Source organism: Heteronotia binoei, chromosome 1 (genome assembly GCF_032191835.1).
Source record: "Heteronotia binoei isolate CCM8104 ecotype False Entrance Well chromosome 1, APGP_CSIRO_Hbin_v1, whole genome shotgun sequence".
Classification (NCBI taxonomy): Eukaryota; Metazoa; Chordata; class Lepidosauria; order Squamata; family Gekkonidae; genus Heteronotia; species Heteronotia binoei.
In genome coordinates, this window is record NC_083223.1 from 226,092,527 (window position 1) to 226,107,558 (window position 15,032).

Genomic DNA, 15,032 nt, shown 5'->3' on the forward strand with positions numbered 1-15,032 from the left:
CAAAATGACTGAGTTAAAATCATTCTACATACAGACCGTTTTATTCACACAGGAATCCAATAGGTGCAGGCACACAGGTGTATCTGATTCAATATTCTCTACCCCCTTTTAACTTCTAGTACTTTTCCATTCCTTTATCAGCTCCAGCAAGAAGATTTTCTGAGGCCCCTTTGTTATCTAATACACATCCAGAGGCCTCAATGAGGTCACTGTCTCTTATCTACTATAAAACCTTGAATTCACACCCACTTGGGGCTGTCTGTGCTTCTAACGAAGGATTGTATCAGACATCCTAGTTCTGAAGGCAGAAGCATGCTTTTATTCATTAACATAGGGGTATTCATTAATTATTCAGGGGTCCCCCTTCGGTACCTACTATATTGTAAGACTTGTACTATTCGGCATTCCTCAAATGGGGGGGAGGGGAAAATGACGCCAATCCAGGTATTTCCAGTATTAGAACACAATGTATGTGCAGATGCAGTGCAAATAAAGACTGCTGTTTTAAAACAGGATCCACATTGTTTACTTCATTTGATTTTTTTCTCCTGATACTTTTCAGCAGTATCTGACAGCAGACTAGAAATAACCAAATAATAATAATAATAGTTACAGAATCTACTGTTTATTGCCATTGCTTCTTCCAGCTATTTAAAGCTTCACAATGCCATTTCTCGTAATTAGTTTGAAATTGAGCTTCACAGACAACAGAGCGACTTGCCATTGTTTTTCTACTATGAACATCCTAGACTTGAACATCTCCCCAAAAGAATACCTTAGCTTTAGTCCCATCTTGCAAGAAAGGTCTGCATCTTCATGAGCTTAGCCATCTGCTGCTTTTCCAGACTGTTATAAGATAGTTGTCCAAGGCAAAAACACAATGGCAGCTCTGCCAAAAGGACTGGAATTCATGACTCATGCTGCTTTCAGCAATTAATATTAGAATAAACAACCTGAGCAGGTTGGACTCAAATTCAAGGAGGCAGTAAAAGATAACTGGGCTCTCCATTAATATATTTAATCTCCAGAGACAAGAAAAAAAGGAAAGGGAAAAAGGCAGAAAAGGCTGACATAAATCTGTTTGGTTTAGTCATTTTTGGATTGTTTTGGTTGCTGTTTTGGTTTTGTAAGCCTCCTTAAGCCCCTGCTGATAGGTGTGCTAGAAATTTTGTAATAAATATATCAAAACTGGGATCAACACTTTAGTGTTGAACTGGAAACATCTAAGATGGTACTAGAAATAAGGAAGGAATTCCATGAATGAGAAGCTATGCTATGATGCCAGGGAAATCACATGCGGAGAATATTTTGCGAATATGGTTATGTTCAGTTCTGAAAATCTCAAATACTTCCAGTCTTACCTTCCCAAAACAGAGAGTTAATATATGAAGGGCAGCACAGAAATAATTTTTTTTATTTTATTTATTTTTATCTATCTGGGATTTATATCCCACCCTTCCCACCGACTGGCTCAGGGCGGCTTACAACATATATAAAACTAACATAAAAATAAATTACACTTTAAAATTAACATTTCATAATAAATAATTAAAATCCAACATTTGTTATAGATATACATATCGTTAAAAATCAGACAGCGGTCGTAAAGCTACACTCTATTCAAATTCAAATACTGATTTTTGTTGCAAATATATGGACTGAGCAGCAACTGAAAGTAACTGTCCAAATTGCTCATACAGGAATACAGATGCAATACTGCCCTTCATACATTACAATCCATGTTCCCTCTATGCAGAGTTAGTGTGTGCTAGCCCAGTTTTTTAGCCTCCAGCTCACATATTTTTGTCTTAGCTCAGGAAAAATGGCCCAGAGCAAACTAATTTATGCAGTAGCTGACAACTTTAATGCCAGTAGTTCACAAAATAGAACTTTTGTTCACAAGACTCCACAGCTTAGAGTATTGACTACAATATATATTTTTCATCATAAATAGGCAATCCACACCAGTTGGGTGTAAAGATGGCTCCAGGCTACAGTAAGAGTGAAATTAACCATGAATTCTTCCAGTTGGCTCAGAACAGAAAATAAGAAGCAACTTAATGAACCAATTAGTAGCCAGGAAGTCTTGGAACAAATAATAATTTCAGTACTGATGGTTTCAGTGCCAAATATTATAAAACTTTTCAATCTCCCCTTCCCCCATTAATAATTGTAATTAGGAGGTGATGATATTGGATTTATACCCTTGCCCATCACTCTGAATCTCAGAGTCCCAGAGCGACTTACAATCTCCTTTACCTTCCTCCCCCAAAGCAGACACCCTGTGAGGTAAGTGGGCCTGAGAGAGCTCTCACAGAAGCTGTCCTTTCAAGGATGGCTCTGCGAGAACTATGGCTATTACAGCAGCTGCAAATGGAGAAGTGGAGAATCAAACCTGGTTCTCCCAGATAAGAGTCTACACACTTAACCACTACACCAAACAAAAACATTTAGATCAGGGGTGTTCAAACTGTGGCTCAGGAGCCACATGTGGCTCTTTCACACGTATTGTGTGGCTCTCCAAGCCCCCACCACCCCATTCTCTTTTTAAATCACTTCTCAAGCCAAGCCAGCTGGCAGCTTGGGGAATGCAGTTAAAGTTGCTTTTTTTCCACCTCTCCTCCCATCTAACTTCCATCCTTCCATGTCTTGCAGCTCCCAAACATCTTATATTTATTCTATGTGGCTCTTACATTAAGCAAGTTTGGCCACCCCTGCTGTAGAGTAATATTTTGAAACTCTTAATACATAAGACAGGTCAAATGAGCTATCATGTATGGGAGCCGTTAAGCCTATATCATTGCCTAACAGACTATATGATTCTAGCACAACTATTAGTTCTGAGAATGAATCCATATCAGTAAATATTTTAATGTTCAAACAGGTTTTATAATATAAGTGGATGATTACTATAATTGATAATGCAACATTACATGACTCCCGAGTCCCATCAGCCTCATGTTTTATGGACACTGAAAATGAATTTGATATGGCAGAGTGGCCTTTGGCATGCAATCTTGTACATGGGTAGAAGAAGAAGAGTTGGTTTTTATACCCCACTTTTCTCTACCTTATGGAGTCTCAAAGTGGTTTACAATCTCCTTCCCTTCCTTTCATCACAGCAGACACCTTGTAAGGTAGATTGGGCTGAGAGAACTTTGACTGGCCCAAGGTCACCCAGCAGGCTTCATGTGGAAGAGTGGTTCTCCAGATTAGAACCCACCATTCTTAACCATTATACCACACTGGCTCTGGTACATATGTTCTACAAAGTACTACATGTGAGGGTTATGATTAATGTAAGTTTATCAAAAGAATTTAAGTTAACACACTGAACTTGTCAGTGTTGTTCACTGCTTCACTTTTATTTGCATTAACTCTTAGGAACTGCTACTAGAAGAAATCAGAAAAAATATTTCTGGGCAGGAAGAGATAAAATCTACTGAACTTTAATTTATTGTGTAGTAAAGTTACTTTCACTCTTTTATGTAACATTAAACAGATGAGATAACATTAAAAGCACAGACAAATATTATTCAAAAAGCAGGAAAATAAACTTTCCATAATTTCAGCTTTTCCTATTTATTTAGATCTCTATCCCGCCCTTCCCAAAAATTGGCTTTTCCTGTTTTTGCATCCTGAGGCTAGTTATGTGACCAGAGGTTCCACTTCCTTTGTACGTTGATCACACTGGAATTGATCCAACCAACTTTTCTGCTGATGAAAATGGGAGGGTCTCCTATGACTACCCAAAAAGGTTACGCTGGGGGAAATGGGCCCTGTATAAACCAGGGGCTGTAATAAGGAGGGGAATAGGAAGGGACTGAGTAGAAAAGCTGGTTGACTTCAAAACAAAACCCTTCAGAACATTTGGTTGCATTGTCAACAACTGTATGCAGGTTTTTCCCTAGATTATAAAGTGACTATGAATAAATCTTGAATGAATGCAAATTTTAAGGTTGTACTAAAATGGAATAATGAAACTCTCAAATATCTGGGAATCTGAACTGGTCAAATTCAATCACAATCCAATATTAGTTTAAAATGAAATAAATTTAGAATGATGCGATAAGCTAAGTTTGTCTTGCAGTTCAGTCCGAAGCAGAGTTACACCCTTCCAAGCCAAACTAAATTCAGAGGACTCAGACAGGTATAACTCTGCTTAGGACTGCAACATCGGCCTGACCTAGAATACTGGTAGTCGTGATGTTTGCTATATCTAAGTTCTCCCCATTCTCCCTTGGCAGTGACTCTGCTAGAAATCAGGGCTGAGAGATCTGAAGCAACGGCGTGATGCATTCTGAAAGTTCTTTCCGGAGCCTGCTTCAACCTTTTCAGATAGGAGGAGGAGAGCTTGGAGGAGATTGATTGTCAACAGCTGACACTGGTGCCTGGAGAGTGATTGATGGGCCAGCTGCTGTTTGTTCAGTTGAGGAACTAGCTGGCAGCTCTTCCAGGTCTGTTAACCCTTCCAGCTCCTCCTCATCAGGGCTCATGACACTATCCCCCCCCACAGGACTCCCCCCACAGACAGGCCAGGCTGGTCAGGGTAGGCCGTATGGAACTGCTGCACAGGGTCAGGGGTGTGTAGGTTGTCCACGAGTTCCCATGAACGGTCCTCGGGGCCATAGCCTTCCCAGTCCACGAAATACTGGAGGTCCCCATGGTGGATTCGAGAGTCCAGGAGCTGGTGGACCTCATATTCGTTCTCGTCATCAACCAGGACAGGAGGAGGCGGCGCTGGAGGTGGCGGTTGGCTAGGATCCAGTGGTGTAGCAGGAAAAGGAGGGACCAGTGGAAGACCAGGTGGATGTGGAGGGTGGCCGGCAGCTGTAGCCAGAAAGCAACGGAGTTGATTTGGTCCGTGATCAGGTAAGGCCCCACAAAGCAAGGGTCCAGCTTGCGAGACTGGACAGGCTGATGCAGGTAACAGGTGGAGAGCCAGACGTGGTCCCCGGGCTTCAGTGGGGACCCCACCTGTCGCTTTCAGTCGGCAGCTGTCTTGTAGGTCCCTTTAGCCTGTTGGAGCTGTTCTCAGAGCAAGTCCTGGAGAGCCTGGAATTCCTGCAGGTGCGCATCAGCAGCAGGGACTGCTGTGGGGGGCAGGACTGCGGGGAAGAAACGAGGGTGGTAACCATAGGTAGCGGCAAATGGGGTGGACACATGTACACCGTTGTTGTAGGCAAACTAGACCAGAGGGAGCAAGGTGGTCCAGTCATCCTGCTGGTAGCTGGTGTAACAACTCAGGTATTGTTCCAGCGTGGCATTGGTGTGTTCGGTCTGCCCATCCGTTTGGGGATGGTACGCTGAGGACAAATGCACCTGGGTGCCTAAGCTGGAGTGCAGGGCTTGCCAGAATCGGAAGGTAAACTGGAAGCCTCAGTCTGAGATCAAGTGTGCCGGGAGCCCGTGCAGGTGAAAGACGTGCTGGAGGAAAAGCTGGACTGTTTCAGGAGCTGTGGGTGGCTTGGGACATGGAACAAAGTGAGCCATCTTGGTGAAGAGGTTCACCATCACCAGGATGAAAGTGTGCCCCTTGGACCTGGGGAGCTTGGTGATAAAGTCCAGGGAGACGGAGTCTCAGGATCCTGCAGGTGTGGGTAGGGGATGCAAAAGCCCTGGGGGCTTGGCCAGTACATCCTTGGCCCGCCAACAGACCTCACAGGAACCGACATAGTGGGTCATGTTGGCACGGATGCGAGACCACCAGAACTCCCGTGTGAGCAGGTGCAGGGTATTGTGTTGGCCAAAGTGCCCTGCGGGAGGTGAGTCGTGTGTCAGGCAGAGCACATTGGCCCGGAGGGGCCTTGGAGGCATGTATAGGTGCCCACAGTGCAGGAGGAGACCTTGGCGGATAGAAAGGTCCTCAGCTGGGCCATCTTGCACTTCCAGGAGGCATTGCTGAGCCCAGGGGTCTTGGGCCTGGCTGGCCTGGATGTCTGCAGCCAAGGTCGGGCGAGTCATGGTGGCAGCGAAAACTGAGGGTGCAAGGATGAGCCCAGTTCAGTCTCCTCCGTTAGAGGCACAGCGTACTCCGGTTTTTGGGAGAGCGCATCCGCTTTCCAGTTCTGGTTCTGCGGGATGTAGGCAATCCGGAAGTCAAACCGGGAAAAGAAGAGAGATCACCGGTTCTGACGCTGGGTGAGGTGTCAAGCAGTCTGTAGATACTCCAGGTTCTGATGGTCAATCAGGACCTGGACAGGGTGGCGGACCCCTTCAAGGTGATGCCTCCAAACCTCGAAGGCGGTCTTGATAGCCAGGAGTTCCCACTCCCAGATGGTGTAGTTGCGCTCTGCGGGCGTCAGCTCCTGCGAGTAGTATGTGCAAGGTTGTAGCGGATGGGAATGGTCCTCTCGCTGGGATAGCACTGCCCCGAGAGCCATGCTGGAGGCATCGGTCTCTACCGTGAATGGCAACTGTGGGTCTGGGTAATGCAGGAGCGGCTCGATGGTGAAGCAGGTTTTCAGGGTGGTGACGGCATGGTCTGCCTCTGGAGTCCAATGAAATGGCTCTTTGGGCCAGAGGAGCTGGGTCAGAGACGTGTTTACGTCGGGACAGGCAGGGATGAACTGGCTATAATAATTGGAAAAGCCAAGGAACCGCTGTACGTCCTTGCGGTTCCGTGGCACCTACCAAGTCAGGACCGCCTTGACTTTGTTTGGGTCCATCCAAGTCCTATGGGGTGAGATGATGTGGCCAAGGAACTTGACTGCTGTTAAGTCGAAGGTACACTTCTCTAGCTTGGTGTAGAGACCATGCTCGTGCAGGTGTTGCAGGACCTGGCCTGCGCACTGGGTGGGGCTTTGGGAATAAATTAAAATGTCATCTAAATAAATGATCACAAAGCGGTCGAGCAGGTTGCGAAAGACGTCATTCATCAGCCTTTGTAAGACGGCTGGGGCATTGGTCAGGCCGAAGCGGATCGTAAGATACTTGAACTGGCCATAGTGGGTCCTGAAAGCCACCTTCCATTCGTCTCCTGCGCAGATCCGCACCAAGTTGTACGTGCCTCGGAGGTCCAGCTTGGTATAGACCTGGGCCCCCTTAAGGCGATCCAATAGTTCTGGGATCAGTGACAACGGGTAGCGGTCCCTGACGGTGATTTTGTTCAGGGCCCAGTAGTCATTGCAGGGCCGGAGCTCACTGCCTTTCTTCTTGACAAAGAGAACAGGGGCGGACAGCAGGGATGTGGATGGCCAGATGAAACCCCGTTCCAGGTTTTTGGCGAGGAAGTCCTGCAGAGGAAGCTCTGGTTTGGACATGGGGTAGAGCCACCCCATGGGCAGGGGTGCCCCGGTACCAAATCGATGGCGCAGTCATAAGGCCGGTGTGGGGGGAGCTGGTTGGCCCCCTGTTCCTCAAAGACATCAGTCAAGTCTATGTAGGCCAGGGGAAGTAGAGGACCAACAGCCGGGGCGGCAGCAGCCAGGGTGGCCGACAGGGCCTGGTGAGGACAAGAGTCCTTGAAGCTCAGCTTTCCCTGTGCCCAGTCCACAAGGGGGTTGTGCTTTATGAGCCAGGAGAGTCCTAGAATGAGGGGAAAGCAGGGCATGCGAGCAACATCGAATTGTATTTGCTCGTGATGGTGTTGGGTCTGGAGTGTAACTGGGCAGGTCTCCTGGGTCATTGGACCGGAATGAAGGAAGCACCAGTTGATTGCTTCGTCAAGGGTCGGGTTGTCTTTGTCCTGTACCGGGATCTGGTGTTACTTCACAAAGGCCACATCAACGAAACAGCGGCCGCCCTGGAGTCGACCATGGCATAGACAAACAGCCAGCGCCTGTCCGGCAAGCAGAATGTGACCGGTATGAGGAATGGGCCCTGGCCAGTAACATAGGGTTCGGGGAACCTGGCTAGGTGCCCCAAGTCGAGGGGTCCACTCAGACTTGGGGCTGGTCTTTTACTGGTGGTGGTGGCAACTGAGAGGGACGGGCACTGCTTCGTGCTTGTCAGCGGCTTTCCAGGCGGTCATTGATGCGGAGACACAGCGTGATTAGGCCTTGCAACGTGGCTGGTCAGTCTACTCGTGCCAGCTCATCAATGACTTCGTCAGCCAGCCCCTCCGTATACTGGTCCATGCCAGGTCTTGGGCCAGAAGCTTGAACTCGGTGGAGTACTGGGAAACCGAGTCTCTACCCTGCTTCAGGGTCCGGATCTGCCGACTGGCAGTGGCTGCTTGCTGGGGGTTAGCAAAAGCCACCGCTATAGGGTCCAGAAAGCCCTGACCGGCTTGAAAGCCCTGATAGTCAGTCAGTAGAGGCGATGGGGCTAGAAGCAAGGGGGTAGCCCATTCAGCTGCCTGCCCCTTTAAGAGGCTGACAATGAAGCATACCTTGGTCTTGTCGTTGGGGAAGTCTCTGGCACATAATTCAATATACAGTTTGCACTGTGCCAGGAATGCAGGAAACTCCTCCACTTTCCCAGCGAACTTCTCTAGGGGAAGCACTGGGGACTTGGGTGGGGCAGCAACAGTAGCTTGCCACTGCTGTTGCAGGTGAGGCACCATTTGAGGGAGGTGCTGTACCTGAGTGAGCAGGCTGCTAGCTGCCCAGAGCCTCCGCTTGCCTCCTCATCCATCTTGTGGAGGGAGTGTATGGGTGGAAGTAATCTGTCACGTTCTCAGAATGCAGGCAAGCAGGAGTCCAAAGCCAGTCCAAGGTCAAAGTCCAGGAAATCAAGCAGGAGCCAAGTCACCAATGCAGAATCACAAACTGGAATCAGAAATCAATGTCCAAAAGCCAAAAGGTCAGGGTGCCAAGGAAATCAAGCCGGTCAGGATCAGGAAGGAGCATGGATGCAAGCCAGAGAATAGACTTGTTGCTTCCACAAGGCTACCAGGTCCTGGGTGGGAGCTATATAGGAGCCTCAATTAGCCTGCTCCTTGGGTGGCAGTGACTCTGCTAGAACTCAGGGCTGAGAGATCAAAAGCATCGGTGTGCCTCATGTCTTCGCTCTGAAAGTTCTTTCCGGAGCCTGCTTTGAACTCTTTGAGATGGGAGGAGGAGACCTTGATCATCAACAGCTGACACTGGTGCCTGGAGAGTGATTGATCGGTCAGCTGCTGTTTGTTCAGCTGAGGAACTGGCTGGCAACTCTTTCAGGTCTGTTAACCCTTCCAACTCCCCCTCATCAGGGCTCATGACACAAGGCCCATAAACCAGAAACTTAACATCACTCTGGACTTCCTACCAAGCTATGGCAATTTGGGGTCCCTTTGGAACATCTAATACTAACCATCCAGTTATACTGCTACCATCGGAATTTAATTGCTTCATGAACCCATTGTATTAGCACCTATTGTTATGTTGTTCTATAACTGATTTTTTAAAATCGTTTTTATGTTTCAAGTTTTATTGATGTTTTACCCCGTTGGTCATTTTTCAACCCCAACCTGTAAGCCGCCCTGAATCTGCCTTTGGCGGGGAGGGCAAAATATAAATTAAATAAATAAATATTGCTATTAATTTTTTTTGCATTACAGCAGGAATAGAACAACGGAAAGCTTTAAGGAGTAACACACCTGATAAATTGCTTCGTCACAGGCATTCTGCAAGCCTAGATTCACCATGGTGTTTTGAAGTGTTCGGCCCATGTAGAATTCCAAAGACAGGTAATAAATACGCTAGGAGAGAAGTTGTAGAAAAGAACAATTACATTTAAGAGACAACGCAAATATTCTTGCCTTGATCCACACTGACACAATTTAGATACAGCAAGCTGGGACAGCAGTGACATTATAATACACATTGATTCTAGAGATATGGGAAGTGTTCTTTGTGTATTCCACAATTCTGCACTAGCACAGGAAAAAAGCTCTGAATGTGGCTTTGGGTGGAAGACTCACCATCCTGATAATCTAAAGCTTTCATTTTTTAAAAATGTAACTTTCCAATCCTTACGGCTGGAAAACATATGAGTATTACACAATAAAACCCTAGTAGCCAGAGGATTGACAATAAAGTTTCCAGTCATCGATAGGTGGGGCTGCAGCTGCAGGAGTCATGACTGATACAAGCAGAACAAATAATGCAAAATGAAAGAAAAAGCTATACAAATCAGTATGATTACAGCCTGCAAAACTTGTTAATTCAGCACAGAACTATTTTTAGTACAGAAAACACCTGTTCTTGGATCTAAGGGGAGATGAGCTCCTTAGTACTGTAGTGACCAATACAAAAACTGGGCCAGATGGCCAGAGAGACTGGCGGGGTAAAACAGAGGTCAATGTGGGTGAGGGAACTCCACTAACAGAGATCTCCTTAGGTGGGAAATGCTGGCAGCAGGGCCAGCATTCCGGATTTCCACCTCTTGGGTTCTCTCTCTGAAACAGCAGTTACAGGAAAAAGAAATCCACAAATAAGCACATTAAAAAGATGCACTGCAAGTGGGAACCTGCCCAAAAAATCCCCAAGGAAGTTCAATTCCCCCTGTCCCTTCATGAACCTATTTGTAGCAGAGAGGCAGCCTTCCCCTCACTGCCAAAAGGTCTTTGGGCAGCCCAGAGAACACGTGCCCAACAGCCTGCTGTCCACTTAGCCCAATTTCCTCTCTCCTATTCCTCTCTGCTAGTAGTAGTAGGTAGTAGTAGTAATTGAATTTATAAACCATCCTCCCCTGGGGGGCTCAGGATGGTGTACAACATCATTAGACTATAAGGCAGGGGTGTCAAACTCATTTGTTAAGAGAGCCGGATCTGACAGAAATGGGACTTTGTGGGCTGAGCCACGCATGTCCTAAAATGCAATGCCAGATAGAGGAGATATAGACTTTATAAAGGACACAGACAAACACAATTAAATATATTATTTTTAACTTCAAATACAAACATGCTTAAAACTCTTGCAATAATTTGTTTAAAATTGAAAGGTAGGGGAATAGTGAGTTTTTACAATGCAATTTTAAAAATAAAACATCAAAAAAAAGCACAAGGATCACACAGCAGAAAACTAAAAAAACCTGAAATGCTCTCAGCCTGGGAAAACATTAAATGGCAAGGCATTGCAAGCTCCCCCCACCCCCCGTCTACTCAGATTAGCAATGGCTCTTATGTGTAATATCCCCATTTGGCTGTGGGTTCCCAAGTTAGAGTACTCACTAGGCACTAGTTCTCACTCCACAGAGAAGAAACAAAGCTGACTCAAGAGCATGAACGCTTGATTTGAAAGCACACAACTCCATGAAGCTTCAGCTAGCCATAGGAACGCTGCGAAGTTAAACCTCTCCATTGAAACAAAGTTGCAAGGAAAACATGGAGTGGATTTCTCATTCCGGTCTGCTATGCCAATGGGCCGGAATGGGATATCCATTCTACATTTTCTTTGCCACTCTGCTCCTGCTTTAGCCTCTACAAAGAGAAGGAGCTGGGAACATTGTTGGAGCTTTGCAGGGTGAGGACAGGAGGGGGGAAGAGAAAGCCCCACAGGCCTGATTGAAGCCCTCCGGGGGCCAGTTTGGCCTGTGGGCCGCACATTTGACACCCCTGCTATAAGGGCTAAAATACAATATAAATAATGATTAAAACAGTAGAACAGTACAGAGTAATGTACATTGTCAGTGCACATTGTACAGTGCAATGCTTGCCGGCAATGGCACACCCTCATTTAACCCATTGCATTCACACCCTCCTTCATACCCCCACTCAGCCCATCACACACCACCATTCAGTCCACCCCCATCCTTGCAACTCCTGAGCCAGTGGAGGAGGACAAGCATCTGTGAACTGCCTTTGCTGCTCAAATTATTCCCTAGCAACATAGGGGAAGTTCAAGCATACACTCCATGCCTGTTGCAGTTCTGAAGGTCTGAACGGAGCAGTGAGGTTGCTATTTTTCAACAAAGACAGAAAACCCAACATGCCATCTCCTTCCTCCTTTGCATTGGCTGATTATGAAACAAGAAAATCTATTTGCAAACAATTGCTAAAGTACATTGAAAGTGCATTATCCAATGTGTGTGAAAACGCAGGTCCACAATAGGGTTGCCAATCCCCAGGTGGGGGCAGGGGATCCCCCGGTTTGGAGGCCCTCCCCCTGCTTCAGGGTCGTCAGAAAGCAAGGGGAGGGGAAGGAAATGTCTGCTGGAACTCTGTTATTCCCTATGGAGATTTATTCCCATAGAAAATCATGGATAATTGATCCACAGGTATCTGGGGCTCTGGGGGGGCTGTTTTTTGGGGTAGAGGCACCAAATTTCAGTATAGGATCTAGTGCCTCTTCCCAAAATACCCCCCAAGTTTCAAAAAGATTGGACCAGGGGGTCTAATTCTATGAGCCCCAAAAGAAGGTGCCCCTATCCTTCATGATTTCCTATGGAAGGAAGGCATTGAAAAGGTGTGCCGTCCCTTTAAATGTGATGGCCAGAACTCCCTTTGGAGTTCAATTATGCTTGTCACAGCCTTGATCTTGGCTCCATCCCTAATGTCTCCTGGCTCCACCCCCAAAGTCCCCAGATATTTCTTGAATTGGACGTGGCAACCCTAGTCCACAAACAAGTCTGACTTTGGAACCAGACAGTATAGAATATTTTAAAGCATCAAGTCCCAAGGGGGAATTGGTGAAAATGTATGCAACCTTATATATTTTTAAAACAAACAAAAAAAATCACTGGTAATAGTAATAGCACGATCATAATTTCCACTCAAGCTGAACAGTGGATATGTTCCAGCACAAGGGCTCTGATAGCACTGAAACATCTCGGGACAGTCCAGGTGTATTAACTGCTGGTACAGTTCCTATGAGGCAGGTTAGCCTGAGAGAGAATGACTGGCCCAAGACCACCCAGCAAGCTTCCATGGCAAAGCGGGAACACGAACCTGGGTCTCCCAAATCCTCAGATAAGAACACCAAGGCCTCTGTCCAAAAAGATCACAGATTTGGAATGCTTGCACTAGCCTTGGGGTTAGCTGCACAGATACAACATTGCTACAAAAGTAGATTCCTTGGCACTTATCATCCAATGTTTTGTATCAAAATGTTAGGCAATTCTCACTACAAATAAAAACGATGATTTTTTCTAGGTGCCTAAAATAATATATTTAGTGCCTTCGATTCCGCCATTCTTTTAATGGAAATTGTTTTAGGAGAGTCCATATGCAAGCAAGCAAAAACCCCACAGGGGTTTAAAAATAAAATTATTGATGGATCCAGATCACTCAAGGAATTTTAAAATATTTATTAGCTCACAGTCTAGCTTTCATTTAAAGACAAATGGGGTGAAAGCAGTCAGCAAAGAGTTTGAGATATTTGCTTTCATCTACTTGTGGTTACTCAGACACCTCTTCTGATGACCTCAGTAACCTTTCACAACCTTCATTTACACTTGGTGGCAACCACAGCAGTAAACAAGAACATCTTTTACAACAGTTCAATCCACGCTAAGCCAATATAGTAATGGCTCAAATTGTTTTCCTGGCATTTCTTCTGTCTGGTTTCTTGTCCTAACTTTGCTGCCATTTTTTAATTCTCCCTTGTTCTGCGTGCACTGGATTCTTTATGCAGTCTTTCAGAATGTATAGGTCCTATAGCTCTCATTATTTCATCTCTCCCAATATTTGCATTCAGGTGATACAGACTGTGCAGAATATAAAGAAAATGTTAAGTATTCTCTTAGCCTGCCATGTGATCTGCTCATGGCATTTCATGAACTGTTGTTAACAGTGATATCTCCACAAGCAGAAGCAAAATATCTCTGAGTACCACTACTGCCCTCATAACACACTTGTTACGGAGAGGACACCAAATGAGATGGACCGCTGGTCTGATTCAGCTGGATTCATCTTATGTTTTTTAGACCCAACTAGTAGGATATCTGTTTGTGTGCATTTCTTGTCTGGAGATACCCTGGTCAAATTTGTAACAGGCACAAAACAACAACTGCTCCCAGTAGTAACTGCACCTGACCTACATGAGTGGCTCCTATCCTCGGTATTCCCCCACCCCTGCAATCTTCCAAGGCCCAGGAATCTTTGCTATTCTTGTCTCAAAGCCAAGTCTAGGGGAGGGCTGTAGGAGAGAGGGCACAGCAAAGAAGCTCTGTGATTGCCAGTGTTGAGTGCTGCATGCACCTCTTTGATACTCCTTTCCTCTTCTAACCTCCAAGAGCTGAGCTACCTGTACTGCACTTACCATAATGACAGCCAGGTTAGTGTGGCGGCTTTGGCGTGGGTTCAGCTTCCCCACTCTGCCATAAAGTCCGCTTGGGCCAATCACACTCTCTCAACCTAATTAACTTGTAGTGCTGCTAGGAGAATAAAATGGAGGAAGGGAACAATACCGTGAGATTTGTGAAAGCAGAATTAAGAGTAAAATGTATTTTTAATTTATTATTAATTCCTTATTTAAAATGTTTTAATGTTGTCTTTCCACCCAATCAGGGTCCACAAGGTGGCAACAGATAAAGAGATAAAGCCAGGCTAAAATTTCTGCAGGTGCAAAGACTTCTGCCAGTGAAGTGTGATTTTCCTTTCCTGTAGCAATGCAAAATGCTCCTTTAAATCCTGCTCCTGAGGGCAAGTGGATCCCTAAGAACAGAATTTATGGGGCATTTGGGGCTGCCACAAAGTGAGACCCAGTCAAAAAATTTGTGCGTGAGAAAACAGCTAGTCTGGATCCCAGCCAGATCAGTGGAGAGTGGGAAGAACAGAACCAGCACAAACCACTGTCACAAAACACACCAAAATGAAAACTCCAGTTGTTGAGTTTCTACCCTGAAATTTCTTTGGATATTACAACAGTATAGGGTGCAGCATTGCTTTTCTCATTGATGCTTAGGAACCATGTTTGATGACTCATACAGTGCAATCCTATGCAGAGTAACACCCTTCTAAACCTATGGAAATCATGCTTGTTAGTATTACACCATTAGCTACTTCTGAGAAGATCTGCATCTTTTAAGGTAACTGGGACTCCAGAGATGTGTGTTTAGCAGTACCACTACATCGATCAAGTACTGAGTATGCTGACCCACCACTATGAACCTGGATGTTTTTGAGAAATCACATGGGTAATTGAGAACTACTGTCTGTCCACAAAAGC

At 45.8% G+C, this 15,032-nt stretch overlaps 1 protein-coding gene across 1 annotated transcript in view; it reads right to left on the minus strand.

The window, feature by feature from the left end:
• Positions 1 to 15,032, minus strand: part of PYGB (glycogen phosphorylase B) — a 58,276-nt gene that overhangs the window by 31,794 nt on the left and 11,450 nt on the right. The window contains exon 2 of the mRNA XM_060248768.1: positions 9,521 to 9,622. Within this exon, the coding sequence (XP_060104751.1) occupies positions 9,521 to 9,622 (102 nt within the window). The remainder of the gene's footprint in view (positions 1 to 9,520; positions 9,623 to 15,032) is intronic.